The 21573-nt window shown below is 45.1% G+C and overlaps 1 protein-coding gene across 4 annotated transcripts; it reads left to right on the forward strand.

Moving 5' to 3' along the window:
* The first annotated feature begins 60 nt into the window (after positions 1-60).
* LOC110977740 (SWI/SNF-related matrix-associated actin-dependent regulator of chromatin subfamily A member 2-like) lies at positions 61-20937 on the forward strand. Of its 4 annotated transcripts, none has more exons than XM_022232136.2 (29): positions 61-183; positions 910-2291; positions 2499-2607; positions 3021-3275; positions 4824-5178; positions 5827-5953; positions 6076-6249; positions 6671-6844; positions 7353-7520; positions 9134-9163; positions 9955-10149; positions 10462-10544; positions 10802-10931; positions 12033-12196; positions 12619-12796; positions 13036-13164; positions 13679-13792; positions 14837-14950; positions 15426-15533; positions 15782-15868; positions 16060-16249; positions 16428-16615; positions 16752-16982; positions 17190-17486; positions 17750-18000; positions 18614-18821; positions 18998-19130; positions 19345-19550; positions 20026-20937. In XM_022232136.2, the coding sequence occupies exons 2-29, from the start codon at positions 927-929 to the stop codon at positions 20116-20118; spliced, it is 5856 nt and encodes a 1951-aa protein (XP_022087828.2). In that variant the 5' UTR covers positions 61-183; positions 910-926; the 3' UTR covers positions 20119-20937. The 4 variants fall into 4 exon arrangements, with proteins under 4 accessions (XP_022087828.2, XP_086999958.1, XP_022087829.2 ...); XM_087143832.1 differs by having other exon boundaries at positions 3021-3266; XM_022232137.2 differs by having other exon boundaries at positions 3021-3254.
* The last annotated feature ends 636 nt before the right edge of the window (positions 20938-21573 follow it).

Raw genomic sequence — 21573 nt, forward strand, 5'->3', positions numbered from 1 at the left:
TTAAAATTTGTAACACCATTTCGCTGGTACGATGGTACTGGGTTTGCTAACTTACGCATGATAGCGTACGTGTACCAATGAAATTAAGATGAGGCGATAATTTCCGAAGCGCTGGGTCGATTCAACATGGACGGTCTTTCTTTGTCATGACGGAACCGTAAGAATTTTAACGACATTTTTAAGGTAAGGATCACTCCTCGAAGTCCAAAATGTACATATACTCCAATTAACATCATTGTAGTTGTTCATGTAGACAGAATCAGTCGTTAAAATTCAACATAATAAAGGTAAATTGAGGCTTCTTATGAGCAATGAAGTCTTTGTTCAACCTCACGTCACGCGCCGACGTGCTATTTTGGCCTTGGCTTGCATTTTTTGGCAGTGTAACGTTAGAATGACGGGCTTGTGTCTCGTAATTTTCCTCCACATTTGTGTCGTGGTCACTTAGATTAATGCACAAGCGTTTTACCATGGCCTTGACATGTCTGATGAAATACTTATGACGACAGGACTCATGTTATAGCTACTACTCCTGCTGACCTTGCTGGATTACAGTTTTCACTGTCAGTGTTAGTGTTTGCTGTAATCTGCTGATGGGGCATGGGCGATAGGCCTTCATCTGTAGGCCCTATTGTTTTGTTCATTAACTATTATCTTAAATCTTTATATTTTGCTTTTCATTTTTGAAGTTGCAATTTGTACAAAAGCCGTAATTTTTCTTTTCGGCACTGTGTTTTAATAACAGTTTAAATTGGTTTTATTGGCATTAGAAGAATTTTGTAGTATGTGTTTATAACTTGGATGGAAATTGTCAACAGTAACCAAGTCGTGTTTTTAGAGTTCTGAACATTTTTTAGTATTTCAGTTATGTTTGTCGTTACAAGCTGGATCTCTTTTTCCATTTTATAGGTCAAGCTCGAAGAAAGATGTCCGATGAAACAATGGCAGTCTCGAGTCCTATGCAGGACTCCTTAGCCGACTTAGCTTCCATGCCTGCTCCTGGCCAGATGGCTGAGCAATCTCCGTTACCATCGCAACAAATGCCGGCCCCTTCACCGATGTCCCAGTCTGGCATGCCCATGGAGAGCCCCCGCCCAATGCCGACTCCCAGCCCTAGCTCCATGCACGGTGGTCCTATCGCCAGTCCCATGGGTGGGTCCATCCATAGCCCAATGGCCGGCCCCGGTATGATACATGCCAGTAGTCCCATGGCCCAGATGCCGTCTCCGATGCCCAACCCTAACTCTATGCCCGGTCAGTCACCAATGCCGCCTAGCCAGAGCCCCATGCAGCACCATCAAATGCCCATGCAACAGCAGCAGCACCAAGGACAGATGCCAATGGGGAACCAGGGATCAATCGGGAATCAGGGATCCATGATGAGCCAGGGTCCAATGAGCAACCAGGGTTCAATCAGTAACCAAGGCCCGATGATGAACCTGAGTGCAACAGGGAACCAGGGAGGCATGAGTAGCCATGCACCAATGATGAATCAGGGACCTATGGGCACCCAGGCACCTATAGGCACCCAGGCACCTATGGGCAGTCAAGGTTCCATGATGAACCAAGGTGCCATGGAAAACCAAGGCACCATAGGAAACCAGGATTCTGCTATGATAAACCAAGGCCCTATGGGAAACCAGGGACCCATGACAGGTCAAGGGTCAGTTGGAGGTCAAGGTTCCATGGCAGGTCAGGGGCCGACCAGTGGGCAAGCATATATGGGCAACCAATCTTACATGGGCAACCAACCTCCCATGGGCAACCAGGGACATTCTGGTGGTCAAGGGTTTATGGGAAGTCAAGGCCCAATGGCTAGCCAGGGACACAGTGGTAACCAGGGATATATGGGTAACCAAGGCCCATATAGTCAAGGTCATATGCCCAATCAGGGAGCCATGCAAGGTCCTGGATCCATGCCGGCTCCAGGGTCCATGCAAGGACAAGGATCCATACCATCATCAGGACCCATGCCACCTAGCGCCGGACCCATGCCTGCCCCAAGTCCCATGCCAGGTCCTGGACCCATGCCGGGGCCCATGCAAGGCCCAGGGCCAATGACGGGTCCGGGCTACATGCCCAATCAAGATCCCATGCCCAACCAGATGCCCATGATGAACCAAGGTCCAGTTGGGAACACGGCTCCCCCTAACCAGATGGCCCCTACGATGCCAGGCCAAGGAGGAAGCCTGCCAGGTCCAACTCCGACCCCCCAGCCACCCCCTGGGCCAATGCACGGACCCCAGCAACAAAGCTCTACTTTCCAGAGTCAATACAACTCTCTGCATAGGGTGAGTACAGGACAGCACCACCCGTAAACACAACCTTGAACAAGTGGAGCAATTACAGTAAAGTGTCTTGCTCAAAGATTTGGTCCAGGATATCAACTTGTTGATTACAACCATTGGCCGTCCTATAGATCATGAACCGTAGTGACTAGTTAATAAGGTCATTGAATGACACGAACGTTAATTCTAGTCTTTTCCCCTTTGCGACAGGCCATTGAGACGATGCAGGAACAAGGCATGCAGGGGGATCCCCGCTATGGTCAGTTGATGGGCCTGGCTAAACGAGCAAAACAACACCAGCAACAGCAGGCTATGGGAGGTAAGGCAGAGAACAGGACAAAGAAATGCAGCAAAAAAGGGTCAACGCCCATTGGCCCACAAAGTCCACAAAAATCTATCAACTGATTTGGATTGATGTGGATTGTTATGATTTTGTTGAAATGCACAGAATTTGCCATTGATAAATGTACAGTGGCAGTCAATTCAGCGAAAATTTTTCATGGCAATAAACCGTGCTGCCAAGGAGGCTCATATGTTGAAGATCACAGACTAAAAAAGCTTCTTTTTCCGCTTTATGACTGATAATAAAGTTCTTAAATTTCGAAAAGCCTCATTGAAAGTTGGAAGAAAGCTCATGGTATTTGTTGATTTGTTTTACCATGATTTCCCAGAATGATGGATTGAAATTGAGTTTGTCCAGGTAGCTGATTTGTGCATTACTTCTTGAATCAGGTTATGGCGGGCCGATGGACTCCAATGCCCCACCATCCACCAGTGGGCAGGGCCAGGCAGGGATGGGCCCCACGCCCCCAGGCTCTCGCACCTCCCCCTTCAGCTCGACCCAGCTCCACCAACTCAAGGCCCAGATCATGGCCTACAAGCTGCTGTCCCGAAACCAGATGATACCGGACAACCTGCGCCAGGCCGTTCAGGGCAAACACCAGGCCATGTACCCACGCACCGGTGGTAGGTTATTTGGTAGGCTGTGTGAGTATTGTGTTTTCATTTGTTCTTAAAGATATATCCCCCCCTCATGCGAGGAGCACTTGCTATCAAAAGGGCTGAATTCGGCTGCTGTTGAATGAACACCTTGCTGCTACCGCCTCATGCTAATCACCATTTCTGCTTGCTGCCCTCAGGTATTTATGATTTGATGTTTCTTTTTATGCTGTAAGCCACTCGACTAAAATTCTGTTTGGAAGGATACATTCTGGGGAAAACAGTTGTCCTGGAAAGTCTTGGAGTGGTCATGGAAAATTGGAAAAAAATTGTCCCGGAATCCAGTTGTCAGATGGAACAATCCTGGAAGAGACATGGAATTGGGTTTTCAGGTTCCTATGGGAATACTGCTCACCTATTGTTCCTTGCTGTACACACAGACATAGAAAACATTCTTAAGTTGGAAATAGTTTTAAAAGGCTATCAGTATTTCCATCAGTTGGAAACATTTTGAGAAAAATGAGCCAAATTTAGGTTTTTAGATTCCTAAACAGGAGTTTAATTTGCGGAGACCTGCGGACTGCTTTGTTAGAAATGCACCTCGTCATTCAGTTGCACAGTTACTTTATGTAATGAAGTTCAATGCTGAACCTGCCGGCCAAGTCTTCCAAAATCCAACAGCTGTTTTTGATTGGTTTTATTGGACTTAAGGCCTGGTTTCCAAAGCACAGAGATTGAGTCAATGGGATTCCTGCATGCTGTTGGATGTTGGAAGTTTAAGGAGGTTTACTTCCAAATTGGTATTGAGAAAGAGGGTTGATCAAACTTCAGGAAAATCAGAGAGATTATTTCTTTTGAGGAAAGAAATTTTGCAGTTTACAATGAGAATTGAAACTGTTAAATCAAATAAATTTGTTTGGTCCATTTCTCATCAGAAGCCTTCAGTTTGTGGAATTATTTATTTTGGGTTGATATGAAAAGGCGTGTGGGATATTAGACATGTGGGATCCTTCCCTGATGTGAGTCAGGATCTCAGAATCTTTCTAGTTTACTTCGGCACGTCGTATTTCGTTTGGGTAACTTTGGTATTTCTTGCATTGCAGTAACAACGAGAGCCTGCCTTGTGTTCTTCAGGAATGGTTCTTGCACACCACCAAAGCTGTATTGGAAGAGCCAGTTTTGATTTTGCGCATTGTGGAAGTTGCAAGCATGGCACTGGCTTCTTTTTGCACTGGGAATTTCTAACCGCATTTCAAACTAATGCAGCAATTCTGTGCACAGCCCTCTTTTGTTTGTATACTTATTAATATAATTAGAAATGCACTGCCCAACAGTTTATTTGAAATCCCTGTAAAATTAAACTTCTGAAATGCACTTTAAAAATGGAGAGAAAAAGTTATAGATCTCAAAGTGATGAATGTTTAAGAACTTTGCCCAAGTATGATTTTAAATGCATTTTTACCCATTATCTAAAATAGCCAAAACAGACTTGTTCCAGATTACAACAGTGTTGGAAAAATGTCTTAGATTTCTTGGGGCAAAACTTGAAAGTTTGGCGCTTGTTTTTCTGATGTGTGACGTTGTTGATTCCTACAGCAATGGGCAGCCAGCCCCCTATGGGCGGTCCACCCAGTAGTGGGCCCAGTGGTCAGTCCTCCGCTGGGCCTATGCCCGGCCAGTGGCCCCAGCAACAACAGCAGCAACAACACCCAATGGGCGGTCCCCAAGGGGTCCCCCGCCCCACAATACCGCCGCAGATGTCGCCACAACAACAGCAACAACAACAACAACAGCAGCAACAACAACAGCAGCAGCAGCCGATGCACCAGCCGCCGCCCCCGAAGCAGATCCAGACAGTCATGATGCTACAGCCTAAACAGAATCGCTTGATCACCATGGCGAAACCACAAGGGATGGACCCAGTGGAAATCTTGTCAGAGCGTGAAAACAGGTACCAGCATTGTACACAGAACTCCAAACCTTAGCTCTGATAGGCTGTTACTTTCAGAGACAGTGGGAGACTTGGAGACACTTGATGGCGACAAACAAACAAGCCCTTTCCCACAGTTGTGCACATGCTGAGAACTACAGCACAGGCCCAGAATTATGCCCCCATGCCCAGAACTGCAAAAACAATTAGGTTTTCCCACCAAGCATCTTAAAGCCCACATGACCCTATTTTGTCATGTACACATATTGCACCATTTACATAGTTTCAAATATGCAAATTTAGAGGAACAAAATACCACATTATCCGAGAAGGTAACCCTTCATTCATTTCGTTTAACGTTCCAAATTTAATCAGTTCCTCCCTAATTTGACACTTAGTATCTTTGACTGTCCAAAACTTTGTGCCGTTTTTTGACATTTATGCCAAGAAATTGCTTGAACCTTCCCCCAAATCACCAGAAAACCCCAAGGTTTATTCTTTGTCACTTTCAAAGAGCATCACGCCCCCTGCCAGGTAGCAGTGCTTGGGTTCTACCTTCCTCAAACCTGCAAAATCCTTCCAGCACCCCCTGGTAGATTTTTAAGGATTGGGAAAGTGTAAGGACATAATGCAGCCATGTTTTGAACTCCTCCATCCTTACCATTGTAGGATCACCGGTCGCATAGCCTATCGCATCCAAGAGCTACAGACGCTCCCCGGTTCCCTGCCTGAAGACTTACGCATGAAGGCAACCATTGAACTCCGTGCTCTGAGACTTCTCAACTTCCAGCGTCAGGTAGGCACTTGTTAACAGTTAACTAAATGCATAAGGTTTAGCATGCCAGAGTGGACCAAACAGACCCGAAACTATGAAAATCTGACAAACTGGATTTGTTGACTTTTCTTCTGTGTCACCAGCTGCGACAGGAAGTAGTGAGCTGTATGCGACGGGACACCACCCTAGAGACTGCCCTCAACTCCAAGGCCTACAAACGCAGCAAGCGGCAGTCGCTGCGCGAGGCCCGACTGACAGAGAAACTGGAGAAGCAGCAGAAGATGGAGCAGGAGAGAAAGCGGCGCCAGAAACATCAGGTATTGCCTGCCGTACAGCGAGCTGTCCCAGATAGAGCTGGAATTAGTTGAAGTTGGAATTCCACGGAGATCAAACATTCATCTGTGTGGCCTGGAACATTCCTAAGTTAGAAATATGAATAGCTGGACACTCTACCTGAGATATCCTGGCTGTAAAACTTACAGATCTAAGCGGTTGTTAAAACTTGGTTTAATAGATTCAGATGAATTTAGCACACCTTCAGAAAAACATGAAGAAGGTTATGCTTGATGGGACTGTCATGAAGGCTTTATTTTAACTCGTATATCTGTGAGAAGTGGATTCAACTTGAAGTTAATGGCTTTCACAGACAGATGAAGTTAGACAAGCCTGTGGGAATTCCCTTTTTTAGTCAGGAGCTGCTCGGTTGACCTGTGACACCTAACTTTGACTCCTGTACAGGAATACCTGAGTTGCATCATGCAACATTCTAAGGACTTCAAGGAGTACCACCGCAGTGTGCAGGCCAAGCTCAGCAAGCTTAACAAGGCGGTCATGACCTACCATACCAACACGGAGAGAGAGCAGAAGAAAGAGAGCGAACGCATCGAGAAGGAACGAATGCGACGGCTCATGGTAAGAGTGAGATGGCCGACGTCTGTCAAAGAATTGTAGCTAAGCAAAGTAAAAAATTTGCTCAGCAAAACGTAGGTTACCGACTGAAATCTCATGTGATTATAGTGATTGGCACTTGTTCGTGGCTGATTAGAGCTAGCAGTGTTTCCTGGTTAGCATTGTAAAGAGATCATTTATTCTTTAGTTCAGTAAAAAAAAAATGGATTCAAACATTAGACAGGACTTGAGTTGTAAAGTTTTGGTGTGTTGGGGGTCATTCATGCGGGGAATTTTTTACTGCCTTAATCGGTACAGAAATCCAACCTTCACTCTGAATTCTCTCTTAGGCTACGTTAAGCATCTTCAAGTTATTCAGGTGCACTTTATTGTAACGCCTACTTACTCGTCACATCTCATGGTTGCTGCACCTTATGAGAGAGTATCCCTTAAGTTACTCTTGTCGACATGATCTGGCTTGTCTTCAAAAGCCTCAGTTTGTTTTTTACTTTTTGCTCCAACCTTGGGTCAGGCTGAAGATGAGGAGGGTTATCGGCGCTTGATTGACGAGAAGAAAGACAAACGTCTCGCCTACCTGCTGAGCCAGACGGACGCTTACATCAACAGTTTGGCAGAACTGGTCCGGGCTCACCAGGAACAGCTCAGGAAGAAGAAACGCGAGAAACGCAAGAAGAAGAAGGTAGGGCGTGTCTGTGAACTTGTGTCAACTTTGCCTGTTCTGACTTCAGATGTAGGACATTGACTTTATTGCTTTGACTGTCCAACAAGTGGAAGGCCCACGGTTTTAGTGATGTAGTCAAGAACATCACGACCAATTGCAAGACCAGTCACAAGACCAGACACAAGGCCAGTCACAAGACCTGTCACAAGGCCAGTCACAAGACCTGTCACAAGTTAGAGGGTGAACTGTGACAAAGGAATGCTTTTAGTGTAGTTCCTTTTGGTGGCTTGTGACTTGAATTCAGACTGGTCTTGCATTGGTCTTGTGATGGTCTTGCGATGGTCTTGCATTGGTCTTGTGATGGTCTTGTGACCATCTTAACAGGTCTCGACTACAACACTGCCCACGCTCATATAAATGCTTGACCATTATATGCGATGCTTTTTTTCCCACTCAATTTATCCCAAATACTTCAGTGTAAATTTTTGCGTTGAAACTTGTAATATGTAGCAAAATCATTTCTTGGACTGTTGCTTAAGCTTGTTTAGGTTGGAAGAAAAGCAGCAGATTGGCAACTTGTGTTTTGTTAGTTCACCAATATTGTAAGCGACAAATTGTGGCTGTTCTTCAAGCGTGTGGCACTGTATGATTTGCTGTGGATAACTCTTTGTTTCTACAAGTTTGTCCCAAGATTGTGGTTGGGGCGGTCAGCTCGTCGATACACCGCCATCAACTTCCTCTTTACATTGGCGATTTCATTCCGAAATAAAGCATTTATTTTCTTTGCAATTAGAAACATTGAAATTGAAAACATACTTATCAGCCTTAGAAATTTGAAATAAGGCAGTACTTACAAGTTCATTTTTGATGGAACAGCATCCTCGTCAAACAGCTCCAAGGTTTAATGAAAGTTCAATATGCTAATTAATTGTGACTGTCAAATTATGGCAACTTTTATTGGCCGCAGAATTCTGCTGGGCAGCTAGTTTCGGTTGAGGGCCAATTTCCCACAGAGCTGCGCTTAACCCTATCCCTCCAGCAAACTTTGGCTAGAAACCCTGCCAGACGTGTCAATGTGCATCATTTGTCAAAGTGGGTTGCCTGCCCAGTGTTACAAGATCCAACAGGCCAACTCTCCCCAAGGCCAAACAGCCTAGGAATCTGTGGTTGCTAGTCACCTTAAGGTCCAGCAGTGGCATTGTTCAATGGGACTAGCTCCTATTGTCTCAACATGACCAGTTTGTTCGGCTGTTGTTGACTGCTAAATGCATCAAAGTCCATCAGGCTCTTTCACCTGATGGACTGTGCTGCGTCTGGCAGGGTTTAGGGTTAATGCAAACCAAATTTTGTTGCTTGACGCAACGATAAGAAACCAATCATATTTTTTTCTCTTTTGCACAGTAAGGGAAGCTATGGTTTCCAAATCAATTTTCTTGATCAATCCAATCATTTGTGTGCCATCTAGCTTTCTGAAGTCGTCCTTTAACGTCAGGCTGGTTTCTTTGTATACATCTTGATTTTTTTGGTTGGTTTTTAGCTTTGCATGAAAACTGTTTCAAAGGATTTTTTTGGTTTGGTTGTTGAGTGGTGACTGAAATAGTTTGTTTGCTTTGTTATGGTCTTGTTTGCAGGCTGAGGTAAGCGAAGCCTTTCAGGATGGGGTAAGGAAACTTAAACTAGGGGATCCACTCCAGCCATGAGCAATTAGACGTTTTGTGGAAATCTCTGTCTTGGGAACAGGTCTAGAATCAATGTGGACCACAAAGTCAGTTTAATACCCTCATTTCTGTACTTGAATCTTTTTTCTTCTAACATTTTGCACTCCTCTAAATGGAAAGCAGACCACAGTGTAATCTCTTGGAGATGCATCTGTGAAGTTGTTTACAACTGAAAAGCCTTTGTAGAGGTTTTTTGACCAAGTCTGGAAGCAAATGTTCGATTTGTGTGACACCAATATTCAAAATGGCTGGAGTGGTTCTTTGTACTTAAAAGTTTATTTCCTGAAGCCCATGCCAACAAGCCATCCAAAGATAGGTTCTCTTTTAAAAGGAGATGTGGCTATTTTTTTCTAGCTATCTTTGGTGTAAAAGAAAATCGGTTTTCGTCTTCCAAAAATATATGTTGATAGATGCTGTGGCAAAGCCAGGCTCTGTGTTGTGTTGTGGTCATCAATTATGCAAATGAGCATGCAACACACAAAGGCTACAAATTGATGATGTCGCCCTTGTTTGCGCAAAGGGCGCCCTCTGTTGATCAGTAGTGGCAGGCAAGAGTTTGATGATTTTTTGTGTGTTACATTTACTCACGTTGTCTAGCATTTTTACAATGAGCTTGCTGCTGCCTGCCAGAAGTCAACAAAGGGTGTTGTTGAACTAGTTTCCATTGGTGCAACACCGCATCTGGATCATTACAATACAAGTCATTGATTTCCCATTTGTTTTTCAACGTGTAGTTGACGGATGAGAGCAGCCAGATGAGCGACACGCCCATCAAGGTCATCAACCGCGAGACGGGTCACATCGTGAGCGGAGAGGAGGCGCCCAAGGCTACCCAGCTGGAGGCATGGCTGGAGATGCACCCTGGGTATGAGGTTGCACCAAGAGATGAGGACGGCTCCGAGTACGAATCCGAAGAGGGCTCTGAAGAGGTATCTTTGAAGTCATTCCCACTGTGATTTGAATCAGGATTATAATTGGAATTCAGTTCGACATTGATATTAATACAGGAAGCTTGGAACTAAATCAGAGACGCGGTTCCCGCCAATTCACTTCACTATCCTTAAACAGTGTTCCACAATGTATATGTAGCATTCTGCCTTCCTTTCATCTGAAAGAAAACCACTCTATGCCTGAATAAGACAAATTTGTAAGTAGAGGAGGAACTTGCTTGACAAGAATTACTGTGGAGTTGAAAGTTTAAGCATATCTTTGCTTAAGTGTTGTTTTATTTGTGTCAACAGGAAGAAGAGGATGAGGAAGAACAGCCACCGCCGCCGCGACCGCAGCCGCCGATTGTACCAGCAACAACTGAGGAAGCCATCAAGTAAGGATTGTCGTCGCCTTGTTTTTTAAAGAGTTGTTTTTTTGTTTTTTTTCTAAGGTGAAATTCGCAAGTTGGAATTATTGTGCTCAGGTCACTTGGACTTCCGAGTTCTTCGGGAGAATATGTCCTTCCCCTGGCTGGGAGATGGTCCAAAATAACCTGGCCGTTTAGAGTTAAGTGCAAATAGCATATACACATAGTCTGCTCAATAGTTAACACTATTCACGCCCAGTAATTATGTTTCGGTAATTTTCCAGTGATGTCCATGCCGCCGATGATGAATACAACACTCGCAATGTGGGATATTATTCCATCGCCCATGGTATACGAGAAGAAATCACCAAGCAACCGGATATGCTGGAGAATGGAACGCTGAAGGAGTATCAGGTCGGTGTGGCTCAGGGGTGGTAGATGGGTGTGGCTTAGGGTGGCAAGTCAGTGTGGCTTAGGGTGGCAGGTGGGTGTGGCTTAGGGTGTGACTTAGGGTGGCAGGTGGGTGTGGCTTAGGGTGTGACTTAGGGTGGCAGGTGGGTGTGGCTTAGGGTGGCAAGTCAGTGTGGCTTAGGGTGGCAGGTGGGTGTGGCTTAGGGTGTGACTTGGGGTGGCAGGTGGGTGTGGCTTAGGGTGGCAAGTCAGTGTGGCTTAGGGTGGCAGGTGGGTGTGGCTTAGGGTGTGACTTAGGGTGGCAGGTGGGTGTGGCAGAGGTGAAATGCTAGGAGAGAACCACTATGTCAACCTGACTTTTTGGGAAGGGTTGGTGGGTGTTGCTAAGGGTTTCAGGTGGATATTGTTGGGTTTGGCTAGCATTAGCTAATGGTTGTGACCCAGTTGGGTGTGGCTAGCATTAGCTAATGGTTGTGACCCAGTTGGGTGTGGCTAGCATTAGCTAATGGTTTTGACCCAGTTGGGTGTGGCTAGCATTAGCTAATGGTTTTGACCCAGTTGGGTGTGGCTAGCATTAGCTAATGGTTGTGACCCAGTTGGGTGTGGCTAGCATTAGCTATTGGTTGTGACCCAGTTGGGTTTGGCTAGCATTAGCTAATGGTCGTGACCCAGTTGGGTGTGGCTAGCGTTAGCTAATGGTTGTAACCCAGTTGGGTGTGGCTAGCATTAGCTAATGGTTGTGACCAAGTTGGGTGTGGCTAGCGTTAGCTAATGGTTGTGACCCAGTTGGGTGTGGCTAGCATTAGCTAATGGTTGTGACCCAGTTGGGTTTGGCTAGCGTTAGCTAATGGTTGTAACCCAGTTGGGTGTGGCTAGCATTAGCTAATGGTTGTGACCCAGTTGGGTGTGGCTAGCATTAGCTAATGGTTGTGACCTAGTTGGGTGTGGCTAGCATTAGCTAATGGTTGTGACCCAGTTGGGTGTGGCTAGCATTAGCTAATGGTTGTGACCCAGTTGGGTGTGGCTAGTGGCATTAGCTGCTTGGGATGTATGTGGAACCTACTAACGATCCCATTTGTTTAATTGGATGCATTGTTTCCACAGATCAAGGGTCTGGAATGGCTGGTGTCTCTCTACAACAACAACTTGAATGGTATTCTGGCCGATGAGATGGGTTTGGGCAAAACCATCCAGACCATAGCTCTCATTGCTTATCTGATTGAGAAGAAGAACGTCAAAGGCCCATATCTCATCATTGTTCCCCTCTCGTGAGTAGTTGTCCTAGTTAGCACTCTGTGACTCAGACTCAAGCCCGACTTGAACAACTCGAACCAGATGAGGTTAATGTTGGCATGATTTGAGTCACTCAATTTGTATGAGTCCTTTGCACTCACGCTCAAGTTGAAATGGAGCTGTGTTTCAAGTTACTCAAACTGGAAACTCAGATTGAGTCGCTTACAATCTTCTGACTCTGTTCCTTGGCCTGAGTTTAAGTAACAGCTCTTACTGTCAATAAGTCTGACCCATAGTACATGAGTCATGGCTGAGTCGTAGATGGAACCAAAGTCCTGTCTCCAGTGACTTAACCTAGAACTGAGATTGAGTAATGCATGTTGGGAGTTGTTGTTGTGTTTTGAGTTGTTGCCTTTCTCAGCAATAATCTTGACAATCCAAATCTCTTTGTCGCCAGGACATTGTCCAACTGGGTGATGGAATTTGACAAGTGGACTCCTACCATATCCAAGGTGTCCTACAAGGGATCGCCCAGCCTGCGCCGGACCCTAGCGGCCAATCTCCGCACCATGAAGTTCAATGTTCTCTTGACCACCTATGAGTATGTTATGAAGGACAAGGCAGTCTTGGCAAAGGTAGGATGCATTTTGAAAATTGATTACAAATTCTCACATATTTGTATGACAGTATTTCTTCACTGGTTCTGTTTGAAAACAAATATGAATCTGGAGTTGCAAACTTTGCTAATCTTTCCTTAAAAATGTTTTGTAAAAGCTTCACCCAAAATCACTCCCTAAAATGCTTCATTCAGAACTTCTCTCTGCCGCAGCTGGATTCAGCATGGTCATTTCCACCTCTTTATTTTTTTCTTTAGATCCGTTGGAGGTACATGATTGTTGATGAGGGCCATCGAATGAAGAATCATCATTGTAAGTTGACCCAGGTGTTGAACACTCACTATCTAGCGCCTCATCGAGTCCTGCTGACTGGAACTCCCTTGCAGGTGAGAAACCCAACTTTTCCCGCCTGCAAAAGGATGAAAAACAAAAACAATTTGAGACTCAATCCCACAAAATGATTCTTAAAGATTTTATATTTTTTCATTATTTTTGTTTGGCAATAGAAAGAGCACGGACTGAGCCTTATTTTCATAAATCACTTAGTTTCACACCCCAATCGAAGTGAACATTGTGCGGGTAAAAATGTGGAGGGTTGAAATTAAGTTTGGTAGTGCAAGAGTCTTGTACAGTCCTCTGAACTGAGAGGCAGCTCTGGTGACTTAAAGACTGAGTTCAGGAAACTTGCTAAGTACAGGAAATGTTTGCTTACAAAAACAGCTTACTAGCTAAAACGCTATGCAATGTGTCATGCCTGTGACTGGTACTCCACCGATTTTTGCTTAGCGCATAAATTTCCTGAGCCAATAGTTTGGGCTTACCAGCTCCAAGTAAGCAAAGCCCAGTGCCATTCATGTGCTTTCTTGTCACTAACAGTTTCTTTCCTGATCTCTGTTGCAGAACAAACTACCCGAGTTGTGGGCACTGCTTAATTTTTTGCTGCCGACCATCTTCAAGTGTTGTAGCACCTTTGACCAGTGGTTCAATGCACCCTTCTATTCCACAGGAGAAAAGGTTGGTACCATGCATTCCTGTTTGAGGACAAACAATTGGTATACACAGGCTTGCTCATGGACACAAGCACCGTCATCCTCTAGCTGGATGTTAGCTTGCTCAAGTAGACTATGAGGTTTCACAGAAGTAATAAATGTTACAGATTTTGAATATTTTCATTACCTCAAGAATGCAAAAGACAAATAGCAAAAAAATTCACCTGATCACAAGGTAGAACCATTTGGCCTAAAGGTCAGTAGTGAAAATACAACAGTCAAATTAAAACCCAGGGTATTGCTGTCAGGTAGCTAGAAATCTAGACCCAAATAAATTCCTGGTATTTCTTGGCAATAAACCATCCATCAGCCAAGCCTGACCATGCAATCTCTCCTCGGTATGTCTCTCATCAACCAAACAGGTTACTTGGGTCTGGGGGGGGCTCATTGTAGCCCCAGGGGACGTGGTGAGGCTGGCCATGATCTGGCAAGGTGCAGTGCACATTCAGTGGGGCATGGACAGACATCCGTGGTGTTTATGGACAGTGTTTCTGCAGTGTAAAAGGGGCAAAGCTCTCTCAGTACATACCACTGGGAACAAGTGTTTACTGCAAGTCAAATTGAATTTCTCAACATGAGTTCTGAGAGGGGTTTGTTGAATTAGTTTGATGAGGTCCAGATTTGTATTGTGCACAAAGGATTTATGTGAGCCGAAAAGTTGTTGTTTTTCTTTATTATTAATGAGTGGCGTTGTTGATGTAAATCTTATAATTGGCTACTCAGAATACAAAAAGTAAAAGAGAGCATAAGGACCCCTCTGTGAAGCAATTCATTCAAGTAATCCTAGATTTGGATCCATCTCCTCTCGTTAATAAGGACTCAACACAGGCAGGAGTTGCCGAAGGAAGAAAAATTTAACTTGAAAATAAGTGGTCAGCACGGCTTGTATATTTTGTCAGGAATAGCTTAAAAGTTTGGCAGAACCTGTCTGAATTGAACCATTGGACCTTTGTACTGTGCCAAAGGGATTCTGCTGTGATTTTTGTTTCTCTTTACTTTTTCCCAACAGGTGGAACTGAATGAAGAGGAGACTATTCTGATCATCCGTCGTCTGCACAAAGTGCTGCGACCTTTCCTCCTCAGACGTCTCAAGAAAGAAGTCGAGTCTCAACTCCCAGAAAAGGTGATGCAAGAAAGTCCGACTGCTGCCACTGTGGCTCCCCGCCCTCCCTCAAGAAAATAAAAATTTCAAATGGCCTTTTGAAACTTTCAAAGGCCTAGTGTGTGGTGCCAAAACTTGGCGAATCGTTCAAAATGCATGGGATGGTCAACTGGGAATGATTATCAGAACTGGTTCTAGCTTCCTTCTATTGGGTCTGTGCACAAGCTAACGAGGGCACTGCATAGCTATGCACAGAGTGTGTCTGTATGTTCCCTTAAAGAACTGGGTCCAAGTTGACGGAGGTGCAAAGCACAGAAAATATTGGGGGAGCAAAAAACAGGTTACTGGCTGAAATGTCATACTGTGCGTACTTCCCGCCACTGGTAGTCTGCCTATTTTTGGCTTTGCTCGTAAAATTTCTTAAAATTGTGGCCCCTGACATCAGTATTTTTAATGTACAATTTCACCATTTCTGTCGTGTTTGTAATCTTCACAGGTTGAGTATGTGATCAAGTGCGACATGTCGGCATTGCAACGTCTGCTGTATCGTCACATGCAGATCAAGGGAGTCATGCTGACGGATGGATCGGAGAAAGACAAGAAGGTATGTGGCCAGATAATGCATCACTGGCTCATGGCCAAGGCCACATCAAAAGAAAACCATATTCATTGTACCTACCAGTTCCAATTCTGGAAGCTTTTTTGTTATTCAAAGAAAAAATGCTCGCTTAAACAACTTCTGAGTCATTGTTGCAACATTTATGGATTGTAGTGAATCAGGCTTTATGATTTTGAATAAGTGTGCTTTTCACAACCCAAATGGAATGCTGAACTTTCACCTTTGACCTGCAGGGTCGCGGTGGTACCAAGATGCTTATGAACACCATCATGCAACTCCGCAAGATCTGCAACCATCCCTTCATGTTCCAGCATATCGAAGTAAGATTTCAGCCAGAAAAGAGTGATTTTTTTCTGACAAAGTACCTGCACTTCCTTATGAAAATCTTGTGGATTTTGTATTCTTCTGAGATTTTAACAACTTGTCCAGGTCAACATTACAATTTATCAAATCACTATTGAGAAAGTTTGGCAAAGTTAGCTCAAGATTTTGTCTCCTCCCCTTTATACAGGCCTCGTTCTGCGAGCATCTGGGCCAGACAGGTGGTATCGTACAGGGACGAGAGATCTACCGCGTGGCCGGCAAATTTGAGCTACTGGATCGCATCTTGCCCAAGTTGAAGTCGGGCAAACATCGCACTTTGCTTTTCTGCCAGATGACCTCCTTGATGACCATCCTTGAGGACTTCTTCATCTTCAGAGGTGAGGTCACAAACATATCATGGTCTTTGTGCTCAGCAGATGGTCGCATTTGTCACTCAAATCTTCGTTTAATATCTGTCGTAACCAACAAGGGGTCCCAGTTTTAGGTACAGCAAGCACTGACATGCTTTCTCTGGTGGTGACATGGTGAAATGATATTTTTTATCCCAACACTTAGGTTATCGTTACCTTCGCCTGGACGGTACCACCAAGGCCGATGACCGAGGTGACCTGCTGGTCAGGTTCAATGACCTGGACTCGGACTATTTCCTCTTTCTGCTCAGCACCCGTGCTGGTGGTCTTGGCCTCAACCTTCAGACCGCCGACACGGTCATCATCTTTGATAGTGACTGGAACCCTCATCAGGTAACAGAAATCCGGACACCGAAATAAAATTCTTCCCTAGCTGCTTGATATTGGACATTTTTTTTACCGGAATCTGATTCAAATGGGAAAATTAACTGGTCCCAGCGTTGTCCTTTTTTTTTTCTTTATTGCTCAGGATTTGCAAGCCCAGGATCGTGCTCACCGTATCGGTCAAAAGAATGAGGTCCGTGTACTTCGCCTGATGACCGTCCAGAGTGTGGAGGAGAAGATTTTGGCTGCGGCCAAGTACAAGCTTAACGTGGACAGCAAGGTCATTCAGGCCGGCATGTTTGACAATAAGTCCACGGGGCAGGAACGTCGAGCTTTTTTGATGGCCTTGCTGGATCAAGATGCAGACCAGGATGAGGTCAGTAGTCATGTATTTGTTTTTTTAACAAACATTGCTCCATACTCAGAAATGATACATTGGAAAGCTTCCGGTGTTGATCTTTGCTGAAGCTAACCAACGGAACTTGATCATGGGTTTCCTCACAAGAGTTTGAAGAGTGATTTAAAAGAGCCTCAAAAGTTTGATCACTTGCTGAAATGTCTTTATCGTTGTCACTGCTGATAGGAGGAGAATGAAGTTCCGGATGACGAGACCATCAACCAGATGATCGCCCGCACTGAGGAGGAGTATGAGGCCTTCCAGCGGATGGACATCGAGCGACGTCGTCAAGAGGCACGGGACCCAAACCGCAAGCCCCGTTTGATGGAGGAAGATGAGTTACCGGGCTGGCTGCTCAAGGATGACAAGGAAGTAGAGCGGCTGACCATTGAGGACGATGAAGAGAAGCTGTTTGGGCGTGGGTCCCGGCAGAGGAAGGATGTAGATTACAGCGACTCATTGACAGAGAAGGAGTGGTTGAGGGTAGGGATCATTTATTCATTGCCATTTAGTTTGGGCTTTCAGGCTGCAGTAGTTGTGAGATTTCTAGGATATTTGTTAAAGAATTTACTGCCTCAGATAAGTTGCACTCTGCAGCATCGAAAGTTCTAGCTAGAAGGTTCTGAAAGCCTTAAATTTCCCCAGGGAACATTACCAACAGTTGGCGAGGTCAAGGTTAGGTCAGAAGTATATCAATTGGATTGGTGTCTTGGAACTTTACTTTAAGCAACATAATTGTCTCTCAGGCCATTGAGGAAGGCAACCTGGACGAAGTGGAAGGCTTGAAGAAGCTGAAGAAGCAACGCAAGCGTAACTACGAGTACATGGACGAGGAAGATGAAGATGAGGAGGAGACCAAGGTGGCCAGCAAGGTGGAGAAGCCGGCCGTCAAGAAGAGGCGTGGCCGGCCACCTGTAGAGAAGCCCCAGCCTAACCCGCCCAAGCTGACCCACAACATGAAAAAGCTCGTGGAGACCATGACTAGCTACAAGGATGGGTAGGTAGTTAAAAGAGTTGGGTCTTGATGGATGTAGGTGGTAGAGGGAATGACTAGCTACCAGGATGGGTAGGTGTCTGGGGATTGGGTCTCAATGGATGTAGGTGGTAGAGGGGATGATGAGCTAAAAGGATGGGTAGGTGGCTGGGGATTGGGTCTTGATGGATGTAGGTGGTAGAGGGGATGATGAGCTAAAAGGATGGGTAGGTGGCTGTGGATTGGGTCTTGATGGATGTAGGTGGTAGAGGGGATGATGAGCTACCAGGATGGGTAGGTGCCTGGGGATTGGGTCTTGATGGATGTAGGTGGTAGAGGGGATGACGAGCTACCAGGATGGGTAGGTGCCTGGGGATTGGGTCTTGATGGATGTAGGTGGTAGAGGGGATGATGAGCTAAAAGGATGGGTAGGTGGCTGGGGAAGTTAGGTCTTGCTGGTGGATGTAGGGATAAACATAATGACTAGCTACAGGGTCTTGCTTGTGCTGGACTGTAGTCAGCCAACGCAATTGGTAGGTGGCAGTGTCACATTAGGTCTTGTAGCATGAGGAAATTGACACGTTTCCCAACGCACATTTCACACGTCACAAACACCAGTCATTTTTCCCCTCCCTAGCCAAGGCAGGCCTCTGGCCCATCCCTTCCTGGCCCTACCTCCCAGGCGAGAGCTACCAGACTACTACGAGCTCATCCCCAAACCCATGGACTTCAAGAAGATCAAGGATCGCATCCGACAACATCGCTACCGCTGCATCAACGACCTGGAGCGCGACGTCAACCTCATGTTCAGGAATGCACAGACCTACAACCTTGAAGGCTCACAGGTAGGTCAAAGGTTGAACGTCAGACGGTAATCCTAGTGTCTTGGTCCAAAGCTGGTATGTGGATGTAACCTGCTATAAATGTAGCCGCTAACATACTTTATTTTGTAAATCTTCATGTTTTTGTCCCTCGTTCTTCACATATGATTATTCATTATATTTTGTGTTTTCTTTATCAGATTTATGAGGATTCCATAGTGTTGCAGTCAGTGTTTGCCAGCGCCCGCAGTTGCCTAGAGACCACAGGCCGTCTGCCAAACTGTGGCGATGAAGACAGTGACGAGGAGACAGAAGCAACGTCCGACTCGGAGTGTAAGTGAGCTCACTGGCGCATTTCCATGGCAACTGCTTGGCATTGTTAGCTGGATTGATTTCATAGGCTTATATTCTGGCGTGTTGTACCTTGCAAACTATGAGCATTTCCCATTTCTCTTTCATTTTGAGCTTAAGGTAGCCATTCGGTATTTCCCCCCCTCGATTGTTCCATCTTATATTCTTATTGCTGTCTTTGTTTCCATGGTAACAGCGCGCTCCTCCATGAAGATGAAGATCAAACTGAAGCAGGGCCGAGGTGAGGGCAAAGGTCGCGGCCGGGGCAAGGGCAGGGCCCAGCCCGCCAAGCGAGGCCGCCCTCCGCGCAAGCCGGTTGTCAGTGATGACAACGACGAGGAGGAAGAAGAAGCGGGGAAGAAAGAGTCGTCGTCCAGCAGCAGCAGCAGCGACTCTGAGGAGGTATAGAAGTTGCTGCATTGTCAGCCAAATTTGACTGCAGACTTAAGATTTACCACCAGCCAGTTCTTTCTTACTAATTCACAAGTGCAGCATTGTAGTCAAAGTATTGCTGTGAAATCACATTGGTATACTTTGGGCTCTGGATTAATAATCAACTGTGCCACCGCACCCCTAAGTCTGCCTCCAAATGGTTAGCGAGACTAGTCATCCATTGGTTGGTTTAATAGTGACGTATAGTCTTCATTCAAGCTTGCCTATTTGATAGTTCTATATAGCTTCACCCTTAGCCATGAGGGTGTGCAAAACATAATTCAGTTCAAGTCTGGAGAACTGCAAGGTTTTTTGCCATTTTAAAGTAAGAAAGGCAATAATTTGTTATGACACAGAAGAATATGTTGGTCAAAGTAGAATTCTGTACTCATATTGCTTTGTGGGGTACCCCCCCCCCCCTGTTATTATCTTTTCTATCATCCAGGAGGAATCGGGCAGCGAGGGTAATCCAACCCCGGAGTCCTCCCGTCCCTCGTCACGTGGAGCCTCCCCAGCCATGGGCCACAAAAAGCGTTGAAAGCTCTGCCCACAAACAAGTCAAAGTCAACCACGCCTGCAAGAAGCTGGCGTCAAAACCTAGTGCCCCAAAAAATATTAACCTGTCTATAGACATAGCAAATTTACAAATATTAGAAAAAGCGAATATTGTTTAGAAAAAAAATGGAGTCAATCACTTATTATCTGTTTTATGTTGGTGTTTATTGTCCGTTTCTTTCCTCTGTATTTGACCCCATTCCAGGGAAAACTAAAAAACATGTACTCTGTGTTTGTAAATTACACATAAGCAGTAGATGTAGTCACAGTGTTTGTGCCTATGTACATGGACATGTATTTCCATGGCGTACAGTTTTGAGAAGTCATCGAAATCTACCCATGTTTTGCATTAATGTCGTACCTAACGCTGTTTCAGGTTTTCCAACAAACTTTTGTATTTTCCATAATATATAAACACAGTCTGGTGGTGTTGCCTAGTGTCCTTGTAACAATGAAAGCCTTTTATATGATTGGAATAGTCAAACAATTAGAATTGGACGGGATTTGTGGGAGTGGTTTGAGGGAAAGTGGATGTACACAAAAAGACTTGGATTAAATGCTTAAACCCTAAGGCTGTTTGAGTTTGCCTATTTGGCTGGGAAAGAAATTGGTCAAACATCTCTGGACCAGATAATGATGACCTCTTTTGGGGTTAGATAACATCACGTATTTTGTTTTAAAAAGTCACTAGTTGTCATTTTTTGTAGCCTGTCTGACCAAAAAAATCACTTTAAATTGCTTGTATCTCCTTAACTGTATTGGGTAGATGGAAATAAAGATATGAACTGTGTGTATACTAAAATTCCATCTGGATGATTGCAAGATTCAAGTATTATTGTCAACTGCGATCGCTTTGCTCCTTGGTGATAATTTTGTCAGTTAAATTGGTCTGTAGACAGTGGTGTAAATGTGTTTGCGGGAAATTTTGGATGGGGGTTCGTGAAGATGAATTTCCGGCCGTTGGGGGGGGGGCGATATTGACACCAGGTGACACTAGGCAGCGATGTTCATGATACCGAATCTTACTTGAGTACGGCATATTTCTGTTTTTTATTCTCTCCTATTGAGTGCTACTGAATACATTTGGTTGTCTTCACAATAAGCCTTATTTTTTGCACTGTGAAAAAATGGCGAGATGATTCAATAGCCCATCCCCCCCGTTAAAAAAGTGGAGGGAATATAATTATATACACACACCCCGGGATTTACGCCCATGTCCACCGACATCACTAACCCTCCTTCCAAAAAAGCCATTGACCATGCGCTGAGCAAGTCCCAATTGTCAAACACGTCGTAAGGTTTGTACGAGAGGTATTCAAGGATCCGGTAAACCAAGGTGGCCCTTGACCATTCGCGCGCTCCGTGCGCTGTCTTATTAGGCAAACATTCCTAGACGGCAACGCCCACTGTCAGTTGACAGTAGAATTATAAATATTGA

This window comes from Acanthaster planci, linkage group LG12, assembly GCF_054643075.1.
Source record: "Acanthaster planci isolate LZ-2023a linkage group LG12, COTS_SCS, whole genome shotgun sequence".
In the NCBI taxonomy this organism is placed as follows: domain Eukaryota; kingdom Metazoa; phylum Echinodermata; class Asteroidea; order Valvatida; family Acanthasteridae; genus Acanthaster; species Acanthaster planci.

Bases quoted from the DNA above. Each gene is read 5' to 3' on its own strand.
- LOC110977740 (XM_022232136.2), top strand. From the start codon at position 927: ATGTCCGATGAAACAATGGCAGTCTCGAGTCCTATGCAGGACTCCTTA. The intron at 3,276-4,823 runs GTGAGTATTGTG...TGATTCCTACAG, and splicing joins TAGGTTATTTGGTAGGCTGT to CAATGGGCAGCCAGCCCCCT. The intron at 16,616-16,751 runs GTAACAGAAATC...TTTATTGCTCAG, and splicing joins GTGACTGGAACCCTCATCAG to GATTTGCAAGCCCAGGATCG.